Below are 23,001 nucleotides of genomic sequence, written 5' to 3' on the forward strand. Positions count from 1 at the left end.
CCTAACCCTCATTGATGAAATTGGTAATAGCCCCATGAATTATGACATCCTGGCGCCGGTGATATTTTATAGTGATATTTTATTTTTTGAGAAGAAACAAAAGTGGAAACTGCAGATGAAAACCTGGCTGGGAAGACGGCGATAACATGAATTATCTTTTCTTCAACGAGAAAAGATCGCAGACACGACACCGTGACGGCGTTTATTATACAACGCAGGTCGTGTTTATGATCATTAATATTAACAACTAATATTAATAACATATCAATAACTCCTCTCACTTTAAACTTTACCTTTTAGAGCTTGTTCTTGTTGGCGCAATATTGGTTTATTACATGTAGGCTATGAATCAGATTATGAAGAATGATTAAAAACATGCTTTTTCTTTGTTGCATCCTATCCGTCAGGTGTTTTATTTATTTATTTATCTATTTTTAAATAAAAAAAAACAAGCCCTGCAAATAGTTTCATCCAAATTATTGGTTTGCCTTTCTCGTTTGCCACGAATCCAAAATGTTCCCAAATAGGCAAAAATAACAGGTTTTCCAACGAGTTTCATGGCTGAATTTGAACTCGCTGAATCGCCTCTAACGTTATATTCATAAATGTAGTCCTTGGCAACATCTGTAACAAAAAAAAAAAAAAAGCCCAGTGCTCTTTTTTTATGTCACTGGAAAACGACTGAATCAGCTGGTGTGCGTGAGTCGTGTTGCTGTCGATGTTATAATTGTAATTTTAAAAATATTATGATATTCAAGATCTGTAAAGTAATACAGCTCTGGATTGAACCAGCAACCACAAGTCTCCTCCATCATTAAAAGTTTGCCATAGTCACCTTGACAACCCAAAAACTGCTGTCACCCCACAGAAACCCTGCAGTGCTTTCAGTTGATTGAAGAATAAAAAAGAGGAAACTAATGTAATACGCTTTTTCCCGCTCGAGCACACAGCGCGCAACAGCAAAACACTCGCGGTCGTTAGTAACTATTCAACAGATGCCCCTTATGCAGCCAAACTTTAAAAATATATAAAGTTTTTTTTTTAAATCGTTTAACTGATAACATTAATCGGTTACAAATGCACTCTTTCGGTTAACAGTTAATCGGTTATTTTGAGGATTTCTATAATTAAACTGCATGTGCAGGCTCTGAATTTTTTTTTTCCCTCAGGGCCGCACGCCGGAGATCCGGCATGGTGCTAGAATACTTTAAGCAAACAGTCACACTACTTGCTCTACATACAGGTGTGTTAATGACTATACATACAAAAAAAAAAAAAAAAAAAATTAGAAAATATGACTTTGCAACATCAAGGATTAGGCATGGGCCAGTTTAGGATTCTGACGGTATGATAACCTAAAATAAATTTTCTTCTTAGAAACTTAAAAAATATTTTGGAGCAGTAAACATGTCAGGCTAAATCATTCAAATGAATTACAGATTTCTTTACGATTTAAAACGGCATCTTTGGATATCTTTTCTGCAGGAGATACTGTTGTCCTAAAAAACTTAAAACAAAGCATAAAAAAGGCACAGCAGAAAATGTTGCCGGTTTGTAAAACATTGACTTTTCCAAACAGCAGTAAACCTTGAACATAGTTATCGCCCCATGCCTAAAGAGCATAACTCTGATTTTAGGATCTTAAAATTAATTTTTTTAAAAAGTCTCAAGCAAAAAGATTGCAATGGCGCCGCCTGCTGGTGTATAAAAAATATGGTCAATAATCTCAGATTGTTGATAACAACTAATTATTTGAGTGTCTATTTCATTCAGCATATTTAATAATCGGGGCATCCACATTTTCTGACATACTTTAAACCAGGGTTTCTGCAGGTTTTACCAAGTTAAGACTTTTTACGACATTTTTAAGACCATTATGAATGAAATTTTAGACTCATAAAGGTCTAAAGGCTAAATAACTTTTCAAAATATCCAGATAAAAAAATATTTTTATTTACCAAAAAAATATTATAATTTAATACATTTAATAATACAATAATAAATTAATAACATTTTTATTTATATTTTAGATATTTCTAAAAATTAAAATAAAATAAAAAATTAAATATTGTGTAAAAACAAGCAAGCTCTACTTGTATTTTAACATAAACATACTTCATAATAATAAAAAATGGACAAATGTTTTAAAAGTTTTTAAAAAACTACAATAAACTAAATCTGTGCACAATAATCTGTCCAGGTCGATGTCCTCAGCAGTAAATACATGGAGCACGTTTAAACAAATGTTATTGTAAGGAAAATAATAAAAACAGATAAATTATAAAACACTGGTTTTAGGATCTAAAAATTTATTCTTTAAAAAAGTCTCAAGCAAAAAGATTCCAATGGCGCCGCCTGCTGGTACATGAAGAATATGGTCTATATTCAGTACACAGTTTATAATAATTAATTATTTTAGTGTCCATTTCATTCAACATGTTTAATATTGGGGGCATCCACATTTTTTGACAAACTTTAAACCAGGGTTTCTGTGGGTTTTACTAAGTTAAATGTAAGACTTCTTAAGACATTTTTAAGACAATTATGAATGAAATTTTAGACTCATAAAGGCTAAAGAAATTTTCATATGGCCCAGATCGAAAAGGTTTTTATTTGCCCCATCAAACAAATATTACAAGTGAATACATTTAATAATACAATAATAAATTAATATTATATATTTTTAATATATTTTAGATAAATAAGGTTAAAATGACCTTTTTAATAAAAAGTTTAAAGATTTATTTAGGTGGATTGTTGGTGATTGTATGGGTTTTGGCCAGACTGGGTAACAAAACAAGAACAAAGGAAAATGAAGACTTGTTTTTTTAAAAAGATTTAATACCTCGAACACAATATTTCAGTAAATTTAAGACTTTTTACGGCTTAAAATTTTGAGTCTTCTATGAGAATACTGCAGGTCAAGTATCGCCAGCTCAGTTAAACCTTTTTAAATGTATTGTTTTTATTTATTTTATATAGCGTAAGTGCTCAATGACGCTTTACACAAACAGTAGGAGAACAAGAAAAGCAATAACCCCAAGAAGATAGAAAAAATGGGAGACTAATAATATATAAAAGAAAGACAATAGATATGTGAACAAGAGACAAAAGAAACGTTTTTCGGTCTTTCAATAAGTGCTTGTGTGCGTTTAGGCTGCAAGATGGATTTAATTTAGTATTCTTATTATTAAAATATATCTGAATGAGGATCAAATGACTGAATTGGTCTTTGAGAATGAAAACCAACCTGTTTGTTTCTGCAGATCTTCCTGTTTGACTGTGAATGTTTCTTTAATCTTCAGATCTTCACTCTCCTCTTTAATAAACGCCATCTTTATAACAGTGTGGAGATCAGTCGCTTCAGCAGGAGTTTTTCTCTGTGTTTGGACACTTTATCCTGTTTAAATTGAACAAAACAATAAAAATGTCCTGTTTAGAATTAATAAAACAATCAACAGAAACAAAATAACTTCTCTTCAACACTTGCTTCAACAGTTCCTATTAATGAGAGCAATTAACAAAAAGAAATCAGGTAAAACGTTTCTTTAAAACAGAAGTCTCTATATTGTTTACCATGTTACTTTGAATATTTGATCGGAATTAGCATGGCAAGTGTGACTTGAAAACAACATTAACACAGTTTATTTGACTGTGAACAATGTTGTACTTTGATAGTCATTGAATTCTAATATGATTTCGCTATTTAGAGTTTGTAAATAATACTTTTATGAAATTATATTATTAAGGGGAAAGTCAGAATGTGCGAATATAAAACCAACCTATCTCTATGAAATGGAGTACTAGTTTTAATCAGCTCATTTGTGGCTATTGTTTGAATACTTTTCTGAAATGATATTATTAAGGGGAATGTCTGAATATCTGAATATAAAACCAACTTTACCTCTATAGATAATTAAGGTAAAGTTGGTTTTATATTTAGGTATTCAGACATTCCCCTTAATATAAAAAATTCCTAAAAGTAATCTTTGCAAACTCTAAATATGGAAATAATATTAGCAGCTAATAATTACCAAAGTACAGCATTGTTTACAGTAAATTAGATAATAGAGGTAAAGTTGGTTTTATATTTACACATTCAGACTTTCCCCTTAATTATATAATTACATAAAAGTATTATTTGCAAACTCCAAACAGTGAAATCATATTTTCAGCCAATGACTATCAAAGTATAACATTGTTCACAGTCAAATAAACAGTGCTAATGTTGATTTCAAGTCATACTTGCATGCTAATTCAGATCAAATATTCAAAGTAACATGGTAAACAATATAGAGACTTCTAAATGAACGAATGTGCGAATATAAAACCAACTTTGCCTCTATTTTAAAACTCGCATTACACACTTGTCTGTTTCAAACAAAAGCCCTCGGTTACTGAGAATAAAATAGTACTACGCTGTATAAATGGTTAAAATAATATTTCCAACAGCGGGTACATAATGTAGCATCGGATGAAAAACCTGAAACTTTAATTAAATCGGGTTATATCCGTAAACATTTAAAAACACAAACCTTTCTCCAGTTGAATCACAGCGCTGCAGCGGCGCCACCTGATGACGTCACACACCACGCCAAAATAAAAGTCTTTTTTTGTTTAGCTTTTTTGCCCCTTACTGTTGCAGTCATGACTTGTTGACACATTTCTTTCTTGTTTTTCACTCTATACTATTTCTGCTCTCTCTCTCTCTCTCTCTCTCTCTCTCTCTCTCTCTTCCTCACATTTCACATTTTAGGTGCATTATTGGCATGACAAATAACTGTACATTCATATTGCGACACTACGTTCAAGACAGTGCAAAAAGGGCAGTAGTGCTAACAAATATGGATATAAAATATAATACAGAAAAGAACACATAAATAAATAAAATAAAAATAGATAAATAAAAATAAAAAGATTAATAAAATAAAAAATATTCATAAAAACTAAAATAGATTAGATCTCTCTCACAAACACACACTTTAGTATTTAAAGTTATCCAAACCTTTAATCTAAACATTTTAAGACAATTTTGAGAAACTTTTTTTAATCCAGTTCATGATGACTTGCATTTCTACAACACATTACTTATTATTAATATCTGAGTCCAAATCTCATCCTCATAATTGACACCTTATATTCTTTTCTATTTTTACAACTTTATTGGCCTATATAGTGTTTCTTATTGTTTCAAATGAATTGTCGTCTCTTATTATCTGTGTTCCACGTTTCCTGCCATTCTTTAGCAGTTTCTTCAGTAATATTTCATTTACCTTTACTTAAAGAAGCATTAAAGGGGTAGTTCACATTTAAAAAATTACAATTCTGTCATTTACTCGTCCTCTACTTGAGCCAAACCTGTTTGAGTTTCTTCTGCTGAATGCAAATAAAGAGAATAGGCTACAGGGTCAAAAAGCAGCCACTATATGGTTCAACAGCTCCTACTTTGGACATGGCGGCTTTTTTCAACATTTTCTGGCACTCAAAATGTTCTTGGAACTCGATTACAATTGAACCACTAAAGTCACGTCACAGGTTTTGACAATGTTTTTGGTTACTTTTCCAGAAAAACCATAGTCAAACCAAGCATCTCTGGACTCTTGCTGTCTATGACAGATGAGGGAGCTCTCTGACTTCATCTAAAGTGTCTTCATTTGCATTCTGAAGATGACCAAAGTTCTCAGGGGATTGAAACAAAAGGTAGAGGGACAATCGTTCTCGAGAGCCACATCACACTGCTTTTTTAAAATTTATTTATTAATTTTTTTATTGCAATAACAACTGGCCATTAAAACAAACAGAAATACAGAAACTGATACTCGTGTGATATTACTCATATATTCATTCATTTTCTTTATAGCTTAGTCCTTTTATTAATCAGGGGTCACCATAGTGGAATGAACTGCCAACTTATCCAGCAGCACATGCTTTACACAGCGGATGCCCTTCCAGCTGCAACCCGTTACTGGGAAACATGCATACAAACTCATTCACACACACCGCATGTCTATGGACTTTGTGAAAACCAGAGCATCCGGAGGAAACGCACGCGAACACGGGGAGAACATGCAAACTCCACACAGAAATGCCAACTGACCCAGTTGAGGCTCAAACCAGCAACCTTCTTGCTGTGAGGTGATCGTGCTACCCACTGCACCACTGTGACGCCTCACATCTGTGTCTTTATTCCAGGTATTAAACTGGTATTGGTGAAGAACTATGCTACTAAAAGGCACCATTCAGATGTAATGATCCGGGCAATCAAGCATGTATTGTTATAGACACCTTTGCTTATTTGTCTTAAGAGATGTTAAGCAGGTCCTGTTCATGTAATATGCTTTAGGCTATCAAGTTGGTATTGGCATGAACAGCTATACCTGTTAACAGGTTTTATATATGTAAAACGGTCCTATTCAGTTAATGGTCTGGACTATTGGTCTGCACATGATGATGAGCCATTTATTTAAATGAATATGTGACACAGATATTTAAATTTCATTGTTGCAAACACGTTACAGGAGTAAGTGCAGTTGTTGTTGTATGTAATGTTCACCACTGTAATTACACCATAGTGAAACAGAAGTCTGAGAAATGCTGTAGTTGGTGTAGGTGGAGCAGGTTAAATCACATTAAAAGTTCTGCATTGTGTAGATATAAAGTGAACTCTTGTCATTGAATTACCCTGTATAAACTGCCTGGACAATAATTTAAATTGTGATGTAATTATTTTCTAATTATAAATATATAGCTGCATGACAGATTTAATAGTGGACTCCACAAAGGTAAGACCAAGGCTTGAAATATCGCATCACGTGAGTGCATGAGACCAATAGAAGATCAAAACATGAGCTATATGGAGCAATCAGTCGCTTTTAGTATCGTCTAATCATATTGTTTTATCCCACCCTTTTTTGCAGCGCTGTACGAAAGAATTTTGCAAGCACAAACTCTAGTGTGACTGCAGCCCAACTTGCTTTCAGATTAACTATGCCCGGCTGATATATATATATATATATATATATATATATATATATATAAATATATATATATATATATATATATATATATATATATATATATATATATATATATATATATATATATATATATATATATATGAGCCTACCTTAGACAGAGTGGGTACATCTAGAAGCTGCTGTGCTGTAGAAGTTTCTGATTAAAATTATGATTTGTGCCTGTACCATAACAGATCTCTCTTGTTGTGATATGTGTCTTGGTAAGCTTTAATGTGTTGTGTTTTTTGCTCATTGATTCGACTGCATTGAGTGAGTGAGTGCATTTTCCCTCCTTCTCATGGTTAAGAGATAAAGCTATATAATAGAATTAGTTATATTTCAGATGATATAAATAAATTATTAGCAACAAAAGACCAATTCTAATATGATTGTAGTGTAAAAGACTTTCTTTGAAGCAAAAAAGATGCTGGAGGACTGGATCAGATATATGGCACTTTAATCACACCTGATTGCTTCTGCAGCTTGTACATAACATTTCACAGCACCTGGAATTAACACAAATGAGTTTGAAGTTACAGTGTGTCTCATCCATTTGTGATTAATGTACAAACAATTATCTTCTAAGGCCAAAAGTAGCAAAAAATAGACAGTATGTGATAGCTTCACTGTATTGAAAAAGGTTTTGTCACAGGGTATCTTATATATTCTTTTGTGAATGTCTATGCATATTTGTATGCACAAACACAACTGATAATCAGAGGGAAAAACATCCTTGTTACATATCAGGTGAATAAGAGGCTTTCGAGAAAGATGAGCTGCTCACATGTGTTCTGTTCAACTAAAAAATGAAGGAAAGAAAAAAAAATGGCACAGAAACAAGTTACATTTTGATCATAAAAATTTATAGACACTTTTGGAAAGAAATAATTGATCTGTTAAGAGTGTGTTGACAGTTTACAGGAAGCAGTAATGAGCTGCATGTGCTTTAGGAGAAGTAAAGGACTCTAAACTCACATAAAGAACAAGTTCAGTGATAAATAAATGACTAAAACATTGCTAATATTAATATATTGACTGAACATAACACAAATAAAACCTCACTGTGAAGATTAGAAATTGTTTCTTTTAACGAATAATGATATATCACAGTTTAATAGTATCACTTACATAACTATTATATAAGTGAATGTAGTTGTGTGTGTTGAGACATCAGTGTGGTTTAAGTCTTCAATGCTCATTTGCATCTTTAAACAAAAAACAGCTTGGGAAAAAAAACAATTAAAATGTGTTTCAAATCAAAATACCTCAACATAAGTGTATCAGCATTAACTACAAAATGCAGCAGCCAAAATAAAAAAAGCTTCTATCAATAGTCCTATAAAACAACAGCAACAAAACAAATGATGATGGCTAAAGTCAACTTATTTTCCCAATACATCATTATTTCTCTGTAAAACTGGTTTGTAAAGCTGCTGAACTTCCCATCCCCCACTGTATGTGTCTTGAGTCTTGTTGGACTATTTTTCACTTGCCTTAGTCCACCCCAATTCAATAATCGGTCAGGAGTCAATTAATCAAAATCAATTAATTTATTTATCGAGCATAAGTGAATAAAGCGAAGGTCAGGATCCTGGGCTTTTGAAGAACCGTCAGCCAAGCAGTCTGGATGTCCAAAAACTCTTGAACTCTCTCGACTCCCTCCTTTTATCCATCAGCAGCGTTCAATCTTTTTGGCCACTCCTCTGATCAGTTACCCCCAATCTCTATTGTTGCCATCAGCTGTTATCAGGCAGAATCATCTCTCAAAGGTCTGTGGTCTGCACACAGAGATACCTCTGCACACAGAAACAAAAGGGCAGGTGAAAGTATCACTTCTCCTTGACATACTTGACACTACTGACATCTGGGGTGCAGCAAGCAACTGTAGCAAAAAATCATCAAAGCACAGCTGAGCATCATAACTTCCTTATAGAGATATCAGGATAATATCAATTTTATTAAAGCATCATACATCATGCATACACAGAAAGCAGTATAAAAATGTTGCATCTACCACATCTGCTTTTCCTCCTAGTCCTGTCTATGAACTCTTGACCTGTGTATGCACCCATCTAGGGGAAGCCCCTCTGCAGCTCTGTCTCCAGCCAGCACCCACACACAGCTCTTGTGGTTTTAGCAGTTAGTTAGAAACACATTATAACAGGTGTTAAGTAGAAGTACGCTATATCAGGAGACATCATCATATCTGACAAAAACACATATTGTAAATAATGAATAGTGAGGCAAATGGGAGTATATTCCTCCAATAACAAAAATATATCAAAAGAAAAGAGTGATTAGTAAGACAATAAAGCAATATTTTCCTCATCTGCTCCAGTTCTCCTTTCTGTATAGAAAAGTCACACGTCACAGCTGCAACCCAGACAGGGACTTTCTGCAAGACTTGTTTGTTACAGATTTAGTTATTTGACATTATAGGTGTGGAAAGTTCCTGTCTCATTTTAAGGTCAAACAGAATGTCTCATCATATCATTGCGTGGGCTCATTAGATTATCATGGTTCAAGCAAACACATATACATATGCAAAATAAGCATGAGCACATGTATATAATTCAAAAGAAGCAATAGACTGTAATTTTATTCCTTCAATTCCCTCTCTTGATCTCTTTAGAGATCACACTTCTGTTTCTTCCTCCTCAGACTCCACATCTCTTATTCCCAGCAGTGGCATACTGTAGGGAGGCGGAGCCTCTTTCTTCTCAATTGCTGCAACAATCATTCTGTTACACAATGACCTAATACATGGTATGCAACAACAACCACAAGTAACCAAAATCCCCAAAAATATCTCCAGAGAATGCATAATTAATATTATTACCCCCTTTTAATTCCCAAACATATCAGTAAACAACTTATCAATGGGGTTATTAATACCTCAGTGTTCCTGCATCTCATTAGACAAAGCCCTCAGTCCTTCCAGGGCCCTAGTCACTGATTCGTCCAGGGCCATGTTATATAAAAAGAACGTTATGTTTTTTGTTTTTTGTTTTTTTCACATATTAAAATTGAAACAGTTGTATGTTCCCTCTCTAGGGGTAAACTAACCAGTTTTAGGTGATGCTAAAGTAGTAACGATGCTAAAGTAGTATGATTAGTAACTTGTTTTTTTTATTTTTAATGTAATTGACTGCTATAAAGGTGTCAGAACGTTTAACCTGGTGCTATAAAATCAATATGCTGCAGCTGACGTTATTTCAGTGTTAATCTAATGTAAACACACCAACCCTATGAAAAAATGATGATAATAATTGAAAGGCTGATGACTTTTCATTTGCATGTTGTTGTTTTTTATTTTTATCTTCAGCGGGTTATGGTTAAAATAACCCGCTGAATAATTCTGAAATTTTAATAAAATTAATTATATTTTGGAAATAACTCTTGTCAATGTTCCACGGACCCCACTTTGGGAACCACTGAGCTACACAACAACTCAAACGTTGTTCTCTGGCTGTGACAATTCTTACCAATTCAAGGGCCACTCCTAAGGGTGAATCAGATGAGATGCAGTAACACTTTCAATTCTGCAACTATTTAAAACAAGAAATATCACGTCATATAATATTTAAAAAATAATAATAATAATATTTAAATATAAAAATAATATTTAAAAAATTTCAAACCCTTAAAGGATATAGGGGTTAATTTATAAACTGTAGATTGTGATCAGCATATTACATTGCAAAACTGTGGTGAAGTCCGGTTTGTCCAGGCCACACCCAAGCCGGGGTACAGACACACTGCTCACTCTGAATAACAGACATTAATATTTCATTTAAATCAGACTGGCTTTAAAGTCTTCATATGTTAATTTGTTAGTAGTCAATTTTGTGTCACCAGATGAAAGATAATCCTGTCTTGGTTGTTTAAACTTAATTTCAATCTTTTTACAATGTATCTTTCTCTGAATTGTTTTGCTATATCAGCCCCAAAAGCACAGTCAGCACTTACACAGTGAGCTAATGGTTCATTGTCCAGTGTTTGATATAGGTGTTTAATTTTGTTCAATTTTTAATTTTCTATTTGTCAGAGTGGCAGCGAGTAATTGGTTGTGTGTGTTGCAGGTCTGTTAGTGTCAGTGTCTCGTATAATCTGAGTCTCCCTCTCTTGGACCTGAGAAGTCAGGTCCACTCTAATTTCTGCAAGAAAATGGTTAGGTTTATTACATGCAACACAGGATGAGAGGTGGTACCAGGTATCACCCTTGCCAGCAACCTTAACACAATGGGACAATCTGGCAATGACTTTGTATGGTTCAGACCATGTGGGCTCCTTCCACTTCCTCTTAAACAGGCAAAGGTCTACCCAATCAGCAGCATTGGCCACTGGTTCCTTAGATTGTTTGTCAGGAGTGATCTATAAAGACAAAAGCTGCAATCAAAGAAGTTAGTTTGTCATGATAACATCTTGGTGATAATGGTGTAAATGCTTTCCAGGGACAGCGCAGAACTCTGGCCAGGATTCTGTCGACCTGTCAAAAGCTCAAAAGGTGTGAAGTCGGGTCCTGTTGCAGAAGAATGTATAGACATTAATGCAATAGGCAAAACATTCAGTCAGTTCATTTTAGTGTGTACACAGATTTTAGCCAATTTTCTGTCATATCTATAAATATATTTAATGCCGGCAGTACCATGAAAATGAGCCAGACCAAAGGAATGCTCAACAGTTTTCTGTTCCTGAGATAGGTCGACCCAAGGAGGTAAAGAAACCAGACCTCCGCCACTGTGGCAATTTGACATGTACAGCTGTACCCACATATGCGCATTCAAGTTAGATGTTAACCCTTAAATCTTTTGCTAACTTAAGTGATTCAACCATTGGTATCATTTAGACTTTTCCAATTTATATGCCCTAACCTGTCCTCAGACTTCCATCATCTGCTCTAAAACAACAGCCACCAGCAAACTCAGAACTCTAGGAGGAGATGTCAATTACAGTCCAGTCAAGACAGGCCTTAATTAATTTTTTTTTTTTTTTTTTTTAAACCCAATTCAGTGATAGGTGCACAATCACAGAAAAGTCGATTATTATATGTATGGCATTCATAATTGAAACTATTCTATATTGTTTTTGAAATGTCAGAAAGTAAATTAGGTTTAATTCTCAACTGATATGACTAAGTGTGTTATTATAGGCTTTTTTATGGTTAATATAAGGCTTACGTAACATTAGATTTTTTTTTTTTTTTTTTCTTTTCCAATTTGCGACTTTCAGTTTTGTCATTGTTCCCAACTCCTCGGCTTCATGCACTGGATTTATGGCAACTGAAACATGTGGTAAAGCTGTGTCAGCCATCTCATACCTTTTTTATTGTTCATCAGTTAATTTGGGTGACCACCCCCTCTTTGCCAATTAGTAGACCCTTTCCCTGTAACACCCATTTTATGCCCACTAGTGACAAGCATTCATCTTCATAGTATAATTTATCGTTTCTGTCATAGAACAGTGTGCAGTGTAGGGGGTCAGATGGTGGTAAGTGAATGCCTAATTGGTTAATCCTGGGTTTCCAAAGGTTGTATAGGGAGACCAAACTGTCAGGGCTTCAACCTGTGTTGTCCAGCTCCACCTAGTAGATATCAGCACCCTCCCACTACTTGCATGTGGACAGTAACTACTGTCCATCTAGTGACGCCCCATGTTTTGAGCAGTTAAATGACCTGTCATTAGGGAAGGTGATGATAACCCCATCAGGTGAACACAATATGCTGGATTCGAGTTTAACTAATAAATCTTTCCCCAGAAGGGCCACAGGCACATTTGTTGAGTAGAGAAAACTGTGGCTTAGTTACTGGTTAGCCACGGTGACGGGTATTGGTTTTTGTAGCTGGCCATCTTTCTGCTTCCCCAGAGAACCTATTACTTCAATTGTCTTGCTTGACAACATAACATCAGTCACTGCCCCCTTCGTGACTGTAGAAAGTGTGGCCTCAGTATCCACCAAGGCTGTTAATGGCCTAGCGTTGACCATTATCTACAGTAGGGGTTCGGCCTGTACCCCCCTGCTGGTTCTCTGTGGGTCCCGTCAATAAGTCTCCGCCTCATCCCCCAGGTCCCACACCGGGAATTGAGTGGGCACCTGGTTCCCCCGGGGTTTAGGGGCTGGGGATGACGGGAGAGTTTGTATTGGTTCTGGTCGCCTGCCTCGACCAGCAGCCCCACCTCTTCGGGGATCCCAACCCCCCGCAGGTTGACTGTTCACTGGACACTGATCTCTCCAGTGGTTTAAATCTCCACACAACAAAACAACCCTTGTTGGTGTCCCCATATCTCCAATGGCTGATTGGACATTGATCTTTCCTATAGTTTGGGTTCACACACACAAAACAACTCCAAAAGTTTTTTTTTTTTTTTTTTTTTTTTTTTTTTTTTTTTTTTTTTGTCGCCCCCTCTATGATATTGGTTTGGCTGCTGTATGTATGTCTGTGGTGCTGTGTTGGGCTTAATGAGTGCATAATGGTGACTGTGTGTAAGAAATTAGTGGTTGGCTAGGTTGTGGTGGCTGCACAGGCGACACAGCAGGTACATGAGTCAGAGGAGCAATGACTTGTTGCATTTGTGTATTTTGTCTTACGACCATCTTATTCTGTAGTTTAGCTTTAGCCTCTTCCAGCTGTAGTTTCAACAGCTGTGACTTAATATTTTCTAGCTTTTCTTTTTGTTGTTTCAATGTTATATGTGGTCTTTCCTCCATTCCTCTCAATTTTTTGGCCAAATTTGCGTTTGTGTCTTGTCTGATCTGTACATCCCAAAATATACTTCAGCTGCTTTTATCCTTCCTTCTTTCTGGCTGTATCTTTTTTTTTTTTTTTTTTTTTTTTTTTTTTAGTCTGCTTGTTCTATATCCAGTTCCGCTACCCTTTTCCACTGAGCCTGAACTGGACGATAGCCATATTCCTCACATTCACGATCAAATTCTCCCTCCATGTTGTTTTATGTTTTCAATTAATCAGTGAAAAATATATATATATATATATATAAAAAAAATAATAAAAATAAAAAATCAGCTGTTTATAACACTTAAAAATGCAACACAGGAAAAAGTTTATAAAAGTGCCTGGACTCTAACCAGGGCAGGGGAAACGGTGCCTGGACTCTAACCAGGGCAGGGGAAACGGTGCCTGGACTCTAACCAGGGCAGGGGAAACGGTGCCTGGACTCTAACCAGGGCAGGGGAAACGGTGCCTGGACTCTAACCAGGGCAGGGGAAACGGTGCCTGGACTCTAACCAGGGCAGGGGAAACGGTGCCTGGACTCTAACCAGGGCAGGGGAAACGGTGCCTGGACTCTAACCAGGGCAGGGGAAACGGTGCCTGGACTCTAACCAGGGCAGGGGAAACGGTGCCTGGACTCTAACCAGGGCAGGGGAAACGGTGCCTGGACTCTAACCAGGGCAGGGGAAACGGTGCCTGGACTCTAACCAGGGCAGGGGAAAGTGCCTGGACTCTAACCAGGGCAGGGGAAGTGCCTGGACTCTAACCAGGGCAGGGGAAGTGCCTGGACTCTAACCAGGGCAGGGGAAGTGCCTGGACTCTAACCAGGGCAGGGGAAAGTGCCTGGACTCTAACCAGGGCAGGGGAAGTGCCTGGACTCTAACCAGGGCAGGGGAAGTGCCTGGACTCTAACCAGGGCAGGGGAAGTGCCTGGACTCTAACCAGGGCAGGGGAAGTGCCTGGACTCTAACCAGGGCAGGGGAAAGTGCCTGGACTCTAACCAGGGCAGGGGAAAGTACCTAGGCTTTATTCACTCATATATCTCAACTCACTTTTAATATTTAATTACTTCAGTTTCAGTTTCTCATTCAACACACAATTTTAGTAATAATCAATAGCAGAATTTTGATAGAAACAGGCTTCTGCTTACCTTCTTTTAGTGACCGGTCAAGTGTTGAATGAAGAAACGCCGCTGAAGTTTAGTGTGGAGTTCAAACAATCAACTCCTCCTTTCAGACTCCTTTGTTGACCGATCCGGGTGCCCCCTCCATTTTGTTGGACTATTTTTCACTTGCCTTAGTCCACCCCAATTCAATAATCGGTCAGGAGTCAATTAATCAAATCAATTAATTTATTTATCGAGCATAAGTGAATAAAGCGAAGGTCAGGATCCTGGGCTTTTGAAGAACCGTCAGCCAAGCAGTCTGGATGTCCAAAAACTCTTGAACTCTCTCGACTCCCTCCTTTTATCCATCAGCAGCGTTCAATCTTTTTGGCCACTCCTCTGATCAGTTACCCCCAATCTCTATTGTTGCCATCAGCTGTTATCAGGCAGAATCATCTCTCAAAGGTCTGTGGTCTGCACACAGAGATACCTCTGCACACAGAAACAAAAGGGCAGGTGAAAGTATCACTTCTCCTTGACATACTTGACACTACTGACATCTGGGGTGCAGCAAGCAACTGTAGCAAAAAATCATCAAAGCACAGCTGAGCATCATAACTTCCTTATAGAGATATCAGGATAATATCAATTTTATTAAAGCATCATACATCATGCATACACAGAAAGCAGTATAAAAATGTTGCATCTACCACATCTGCTTTTCCTCCTAGTCCTGTCTATGAACTCTTGACCTGTGTATGCACCCATCTAGGGGAAGCCCCTCTGCAGCTCTGTCTCCAGCCAGCACCCACACACAGCTCTTGTGGTTTTAGCAGTTAGTTAGAAACACATTATAACAGGTGTTAAGTAGAAGTACGCTATATCAGGAGACATCATCATATCTGACAAAAACACATATTGTAAATAATGAATAGTGAGGCAAATGGGAGTATATTCCTCCAATAACAAAAATATATCAAAAGAAAAGAGTGATTAGTAAGACAATAAAGCAATATTTTCCTCATCTGCTCCAGTTCTCCTTTCTGTATAGAAAAGTCACACGTCACAGCTGCAACCCAGACAGGGACTTTCTGCAAGACTTGTTTGTTACAGATTTAGTTATTTGACATTATAGGTGTGGAAAGTTCCTGTCTCATTTTAAGGTCAAACAGAATGTCTCATCATATCATTGCGTGGGCTCATTAGATTATCATGGTTCAAGCAAACACATATACATATGCAAAATAAGCATGAGCACATGTATATAATTCAAAAGAAGCAATAGACTGTAATTTTATTCCTTCAGTCTTCACTGCTCCCCACTGCTCATTTCATTTGCATCTCTATACCAGCTTTAATGGGGGCCATATGAGTCTTATCCAATCACATTCCAGATCCAGTAGCTCAGCAGGGTAGCATCTATATATTCCGTGTTTCTAACGGAGGCTTCATTATCTGATTTAGCTGTAAGTGAACAACTTTGGAGGACAAACTACGATTGTAGATTTCTACATTGGGATTATTACCAACAACAACCTACAAAGAAAAACCCACGGAGGCCTTTTTTATCCCACTTCTTCATTGAAGACAGAAAAGGTGAGTTGCACATTTTGAATTTACACTCAAATAATGTCTGAAAGCTAACATTATAAAATGTAAATATGTGTGGATGCATTGTTCAACATTGTATTAAGTTCTTCAGTCATTTTTAAAAGCTTCTTTACAACTATTCAGTTTTTTGTTTGTTTGTTTATTTGGTTAAAAATATTGTTTTTACCCTGACATGTAGTTACGTCACTAGTTTTAATCAGCTCATTTGTGGCTATTGTTTCATGCTCAGACTTACCTGATTTGTTTTTGTTAATTACTCTCATATAAAGAAACTGTTAAAGCAAATGTTAAAGATAAGTTTGTTTCTGTTCATTGTTTTGTTCATTTTAAACAGAATAAAGTGTCCAAACACAGAGAAAATCTCCTGCTGAAGCGACTGATCTCCACACTGTTATAAAGATGGCGTTCATTAAAGAGGAGAGTGAAGATGTGAAGATTGAAGAAACATTCACAGTCAAACAGGAAGATCTGCAGGAACTAACAGGTTGGTTTTCATTCTCAAAAACCAACTCAGTCATTTGATCCTCATTTAGATTTATTTTAATAATAAGAATACTAAATTAAATCCATCTTGCAGCCCTGAGTGTGCTGCCTAGTTCTCCTAGATGCACATAAGCACTTATTTAAAGATAGGAATGAGTTTCTTTCATACTTGTTCTCGTGTCATTCTTTTTCTGTTTTAATAGTCTCCCATTTTCTCTACCTTCTTAAGGTTATTGCATTTCTTGTTCTCCTACTGTTTGTAAAGCGTCCATGAGCACTGGCGCTATTAAAAAATAAATAAAAACAATTAATTTAAAAAGTTTATCTGAGCTGACAATATTTGACCTATTCTATTCTCATAAAATATGTCTGCTATTACAGTGATGGTGTTGGCTTAGTACTTTCCATTTACATATGTCACGTTGATCACAATTCCCCTTTTTTTAATCAACTTTTTGGGTTTAAAGTTGTTTCTAGTAGTTGTTACTAGTTCTCACAGATAGTAACTGAGTTAGAATGACATCATAATTATATTAACTAATTACCAGGGCTATTCCCTATTTAAAACCTGCAGTGTCTTAAAATGTCTTAAATTTCAAAATCTAAAATTTTAGGCCTTAAAAAGTCTTAAATTTACTGAAATGTTGTGTTGTAGGTCTTAAATCTTTTTTATACAAGTCTTTATTTTTCTTAGTTCATGTTTTGTTACCCAATCTGGCCAAAACCCATACAATCACCAACAATTTATCTCAATAAATGTTTAACTTTTTATTCAAAAAGGTCATTTTAACTCTATTTATTATAATAGTTTAATTATTTTGTCTACAATAACATTTGTTTAAACGTGCTCCATGGATTTACTGCTGAGGACATCGACCTGGACAGATTGTTGCGCATAGATTTAGTTTATTATAGTTTTAAAACTTTAAAAACATTTGCTCGTTTGTTTTTTTATTTTAAAGAAAGTTTATTTTAGAAAAAAGTGTGTGGATACAAGTAGAGCTCTCTTGTTTTTACACAATATTTAAGATCTTTTGCTAAGAAATAAAAAAAAATATTTAAATATTAATATTATTCAATAATTATTTTATTATTAAATGCATTAAATTATACTATTTTTTGAGAGGACAAATACAAATCTTTTTCATCTGGGGCATTTGAAAAATTCCTTAGTCTAAAATTTCATTCATAATGGTCTTAAATATGTCTTAAAACATCTTAAATTTAACTTGGTGAAACCTGCAGAGACCACGATTAAAAGTATGTCAGAAAACGTGGATGCCCTTAATTTGAAATATGCTGAATGAAATGGACACTAAAACAATTAATTATTATAAAACATTGTACAGTGTTCTAAACTATATGATGTTGGGATGACATGAGACTAAAAGATAATGTTTAGCATTGGACTGACTACAATTGGCCAACAAGCTAGTTTAAAAATATCTTTTACTGCTTAAGAAATGAAGAAAATCAGCATGCTGATGATATGCAAACATTTGAGTGTGAAGTTCATCAGTATTAACCATATTCTTCATGTACCAGCAGGCGGCGCTATTGGAATATTTTTGCTTGAGACTTTTTTTTAAATAATTAATTTTTAGATCTTAAAAGTGTTATGCTGCTTAGGCATGGGACGATACCCCTTTTCAAGGTATACCACCTCAACGTTTTTCAAACGTCTCATGGCTTCAAACGTCACCACGTGTTCATTGTGTGTCGGCATTATCCTCTGAGGTGAAAGTCATTTATTAAGTACAAAAAAGATTTATGTAGCGTCTTTACTGTTGATATTTGGCGCCAGTTAATTAGGAAGTGACGATTTTGTTCTCTTTGATTCATCGGATGGAAACGCTGCTTTATTCGCACATCTTTTATGTGATATTCCAGTTTTGCAAATAAATTTAATTTGCATTTTGGATGGAAACACAGCTATTGCTTACATTTCAGTCACACAAAGAACAAAGTCACTTACGAGAATGGCTTGTCCTTCTTTAGTGAATAATAAGCTTAAATTCACAGACCTTTGACAGGGACATGCACTGTAACTAGATTCATGGGATTATTACTAGTTCTAAAAACTATTTTTAGTACTGCTTACATTCTTATTATTCAAATATTTTTATTTATTTTTCAAAAGTCTTAAATTTTTCCACAACACACGTATTGAACAAAAAATTAAAACGGTACAAAGATACAGAAATACTTACACCCATAAAGAAAAAGGGAGAAAGAGAAAAATAAATAAGTCAAATAAATAAATAAAACAGATAAAACAAATTAAGAAATTAGGGATAAACTCTCACATAGGATATAATAACCCCTGAGTGTTCAATGTGGCATAGGAAAGGCTGCCAAACCTCATAAAACTTTTTGCAGAGCCTCAGATGGTGTACTTAAGGTCCTCGAGTTAAAGATGTGAAAACAATTCTAATATTCAATGTTTGTGGGATGGCAGGTTTGTTTTTTTCACCTGGGAAGACTCAGGCGTCTGGCCAATAAAGAATAATAGGCAAGGATTTCTGTAATTAGGCTGACAGGTACATTTCAGGTACATCTTCAGATGTTGGAAAACTAGAATAGTGTTTCTATAGTCAGTTTGTGTAAATTGGCTGTGCAATAATAGGGTATATGGAGAAGCATGCTAATAGGACTTTTAATTTGCCAGTAACCTGGGTTAAGCGCTTCCGGTATGCCAAAGCAAAAATTTGCGTGTTTAAGGTCTGCTTTCTTTAGAAATCAGCAATCTCCACTGCTCGAGTGATATCTGATATAAAGTGGGTCTCAGATTGTACAAGAAGCACTTCATTACATTACATTTTTCCCCGCCATGTCTCTGTAATATCAGCATTTATTTTACCCCAGTATATTCAATTGAGCTTCTGCGCTAGCCTGCCGATTCTGACCGGCCGGCCACCCCTGCTCTACTTGTCCCCACAATGCAACAGTTCAGTCAACTTCTCTTTCTTCAGCACACCACATAATGCTGGCCTCTTCAACTCTCCTCTTCTTTTATACTCTTACCCATTTCCTTTTAGCCGTCCCATGGGTGGAGACAAATTAAACAATGTTGACTGTCGTCACAGGAAATACCAACAATCATAAATGCATGATTATATGCTGTCATGGCTTTGCAATCAAAAAAATGTTTTAATAATAGAGGCCAATAGAGAAAAAACAGCCATGAATATAATGAAAAGAGTAAATTTGCCCAGAGTGTATTGTTTTTTTTTTTTTCCAAAGCATTTTCCCAGAATATGTCAAAATAAGATGTCCCTAAATATCAGTTCATTTGCTTAAACAGAGAAAGTTTTTTTTCCAAGCTAAGCCTCAAAATCACCCCAGAATTGATGAAAAAGACCCAACAGCACACAATGGGAAAGGTGCACATTTCAGCCTTTATGCAGATGCTGTACAGGTGTGTCTCATGTCTGGGAGGCAAATATTCAGCTGTTTGTTCAGCTTTTACCCCAGAACATTTTTTCTGATGCATTTACCACTCAGGCAAAGAATGAACAAGTATTTCCTGTCTGCTTTACAAATTTTAGAAAAAAGATTTTGTTATTATGAATATATAGGAATAAAAATAGGCCATTTACAGCTTTCAAATCTGTGTCTTATCAATGACCAAAATGACTTTTATGATCAATTATGTAAGAAAGTCTGAAAACTGGACTGACACGGTTTCAATTTACTATAACTTCTATGTTAAGCGGCTTTGACACAATTTACATTGTAAAAGCACTAGATAAATAAAGATTAATTAAACCTGCTTAAATGTGTACATGTTAATGGGCCGAACAAAACATGATCTTTTATATTTTACTTTTAATGTGCATCAAAATTACAGTGTGTGTAGCCAATGTTTCCAGTGTCTTTTCACTTTTCATTTTTTAATGAGAGTATTTAAGACTTATTGAAAACTAATGTTTTATTCATTTATTTCAGACCCAATTGAAGGGAATAAGGTGAGTAAAGAGGAGGAACATCATGTCAAAATTGAGGAAAAAACTCATTTACAGACTGATGGTATTTTGAAAAGGAGAGACGAGAATTGTTTCACCTGCACCTGCACTCAGTGTGGAAAGAGTTTCAGCCAATCATCATCCCTTAATCTACACATGATGAGCCACACTGGAGAGAAACCATTCACATGCACTCAGTGTGGGAAGAGTTTCAGCCACTCATCATCCCTTAATCAACACATGAGGATCCACACTGGAGAAAAAACCATTCACATGTTCTCAGTGTGGGAAGAGTTTTAACTGCTTATCACTCCTTAATAAACACATGAAGATCCACACTGGAGAGAAACCATTCACATGCACTCAGTGTGGGAAGAGTTTTAGCCAATCAACATCCCTTAATCAACACATGAGAATCCACACTGGAGAAAAACCATTCACATGTACTCAGTGTGGGAAGAGTTTTAGCCAATCATCCTCTCTTAATCAACACATGAAGATCCACACTGGAGAGAAACCATTTACTTGCACTCAGTGTGGGAAGAGTTTTAACTGCAAACCACACCTTAATCAACACACGAGAATCCACTCTGGAGAGAAACCATTTACATGCACTCAGTGTGGGAAGAGTTTCAGCCAATCATCAAACCTTAATCTACATATGATAAGCCACACTGGAGAGAAACCATTTACTTGCACTCAGTGTGGGAAGAGTTTTAACTTCTTATCACACCTTAATTTACACATGAGGATCCACACTGGAGAGAAACCATTCACATGCACTCAGTGTGGGAGGAGTTTCAGCCACTCATCATCCCTTAATCGACACATGATGAGACACCGGAGATAAACCATTTATGTCTAATCATGTTGTTTAATCCCACCCCTTTTCACAGCGTTGTACAACAGAATTTTGCATGCTCAAACTCTAGTGTGGGATGAGTTTCAGCAACTTATCAGACCTTAAACACATAAAGACCCACAATAGAGAGAAACCATTCACATGCACCCAATGTGGGAAGAGTTTCAACAGATCAGCAAACCTTAATGAACGCATGAAGATCCACACTGGTGTGAAAGAGTATATGTGCTTAAGTGTGAGAAGACTTTTCATACAGCTCAAATTAAAACTGCTCTAGATGATTCTCACTGGTGAGACCATATAAGTGTTCACACTGTGACACACATCTGAAAACAAAAGAGGATTGGATGCATCTGTACTCCACTCTCCAGTGTATTCATGTAGCTAGTGTTGTTTTGGATGATGTTCTCTGTCTGACTCCCTAAATGAGAAACATGACTGGGAAAGTCCATTCATTTGTCCTGTGTTGCATCTTTTATTAGTAAAGTTTCTTTACTTTTAGGTTCAAGATTTTTTCTAGTTCACTAGATTTACTTTTTTTGAGTAGAATACAAACTTGATGAATATTTTATGATTTAGGCAGAGCAACAGGTATTCCGTCTTACAACATTTATATACTGTGATGATCCCAAAACTCCAGATTGGAGTATGTGGTACATCCTGATTGGATGCCTGCATTACTCAATAATGGATAAATAAAAGTTGTTATGCTAGCTACTCCAGATCGCTGTGGCTACTCCGGAGTCATCATGTCAAGACCTGCCATCTCATTGACACTTTAACCTTATGTGTTGTTGTGATTTATATCCTATGTTCTTTAAATTCATTATTATCCCTAGACATTTGTTGATTGCTTTGATTGATTGTTCTACGAGTTACATTTTATAATAAATAATTTGCATACAGGCTATTTTGTTGGCTCATTTCTCTTTTATTCTGCAACTCAAACAAGCATAACACTTTTTGTAAAATGTGTCCAGTTGTGTCCGAGATCTTGTCCTTTCAGTCATACCTATAGGTGAGAGTAGGAACCTAGATTGAGCAGTAAACTGAGAACACTGCCTTTCAACTCAGCTCCATCAACACAACAGACAATCAAATCAACTGCATTACTGCTGCCGCTGCACTGATTCATCTTTAAATCTCACATTTCATTGCTCATAAAAGTAAAAAACCCAAAAGATACTTGAACTCAGGGGCGTTGCTAGGGTCGAAAGGGATAAGGGGCTTA

The 23,001-nt window shown here is 35.9% G+C and overlaps 1 protein-coding gene across 1 annotated transcript; it reads left to right on the forward strand.

The window, feature by feature from the left end:
• Positions 1–16,230: 16,230 nt before the first annotated feature.
• LOC148681978 (uncharacterized) lies at positions 16,231–22,680 on the forward strand. The gene is made up of 3 exons (XM_088650820.1): positions 16,231–16,445; positions 16,795–16,944; positions 20,892–22,680. Exons 2-3 carry the CDS (start codon positions 16,860–16,862, stop codon positions 21,206–21,208), a joined length of 402 nt encoding a protein of 133 aa, XP_088506946.1. The 5' UTR covers positions 16,231–16,445; positions 16,795–16,859; the 3' UTR covers positions 21,209–22,680.
• Positions 22,681–23,001: the final 321 nt, after the last annotated feature.

Source organism: Danio rerio, chromosome 4 (genome assembly GCF_052040795.2).
Source record: "Danio rerio strain M-AB ecotype USA chromosome 4, GRCz13ab, whole genome shotgun sequence".
NCBI classification, from domain to species: Eukaryota; Metazoa; Chordata; class Actinopteri; order Cypriniformes; family Danionidae; genus Danio; species Danio rerio.

Coding starts and splice junctions, on each gene's coding strand:
- LOC148681978 (XM_088650820.1), top strand. CDS start 16,860: ATGGCGTTCATTAAAGAGGAGAGTGAAGATGTGAAGATTGAAGAAACA. Junction 16,945..20,891: donor AGATCTGCAGGAACTAACAG/GTTGGTTTTCAT, acceptor CATTTATTTCAG/ACCCAATTGAAGGGAATAAG.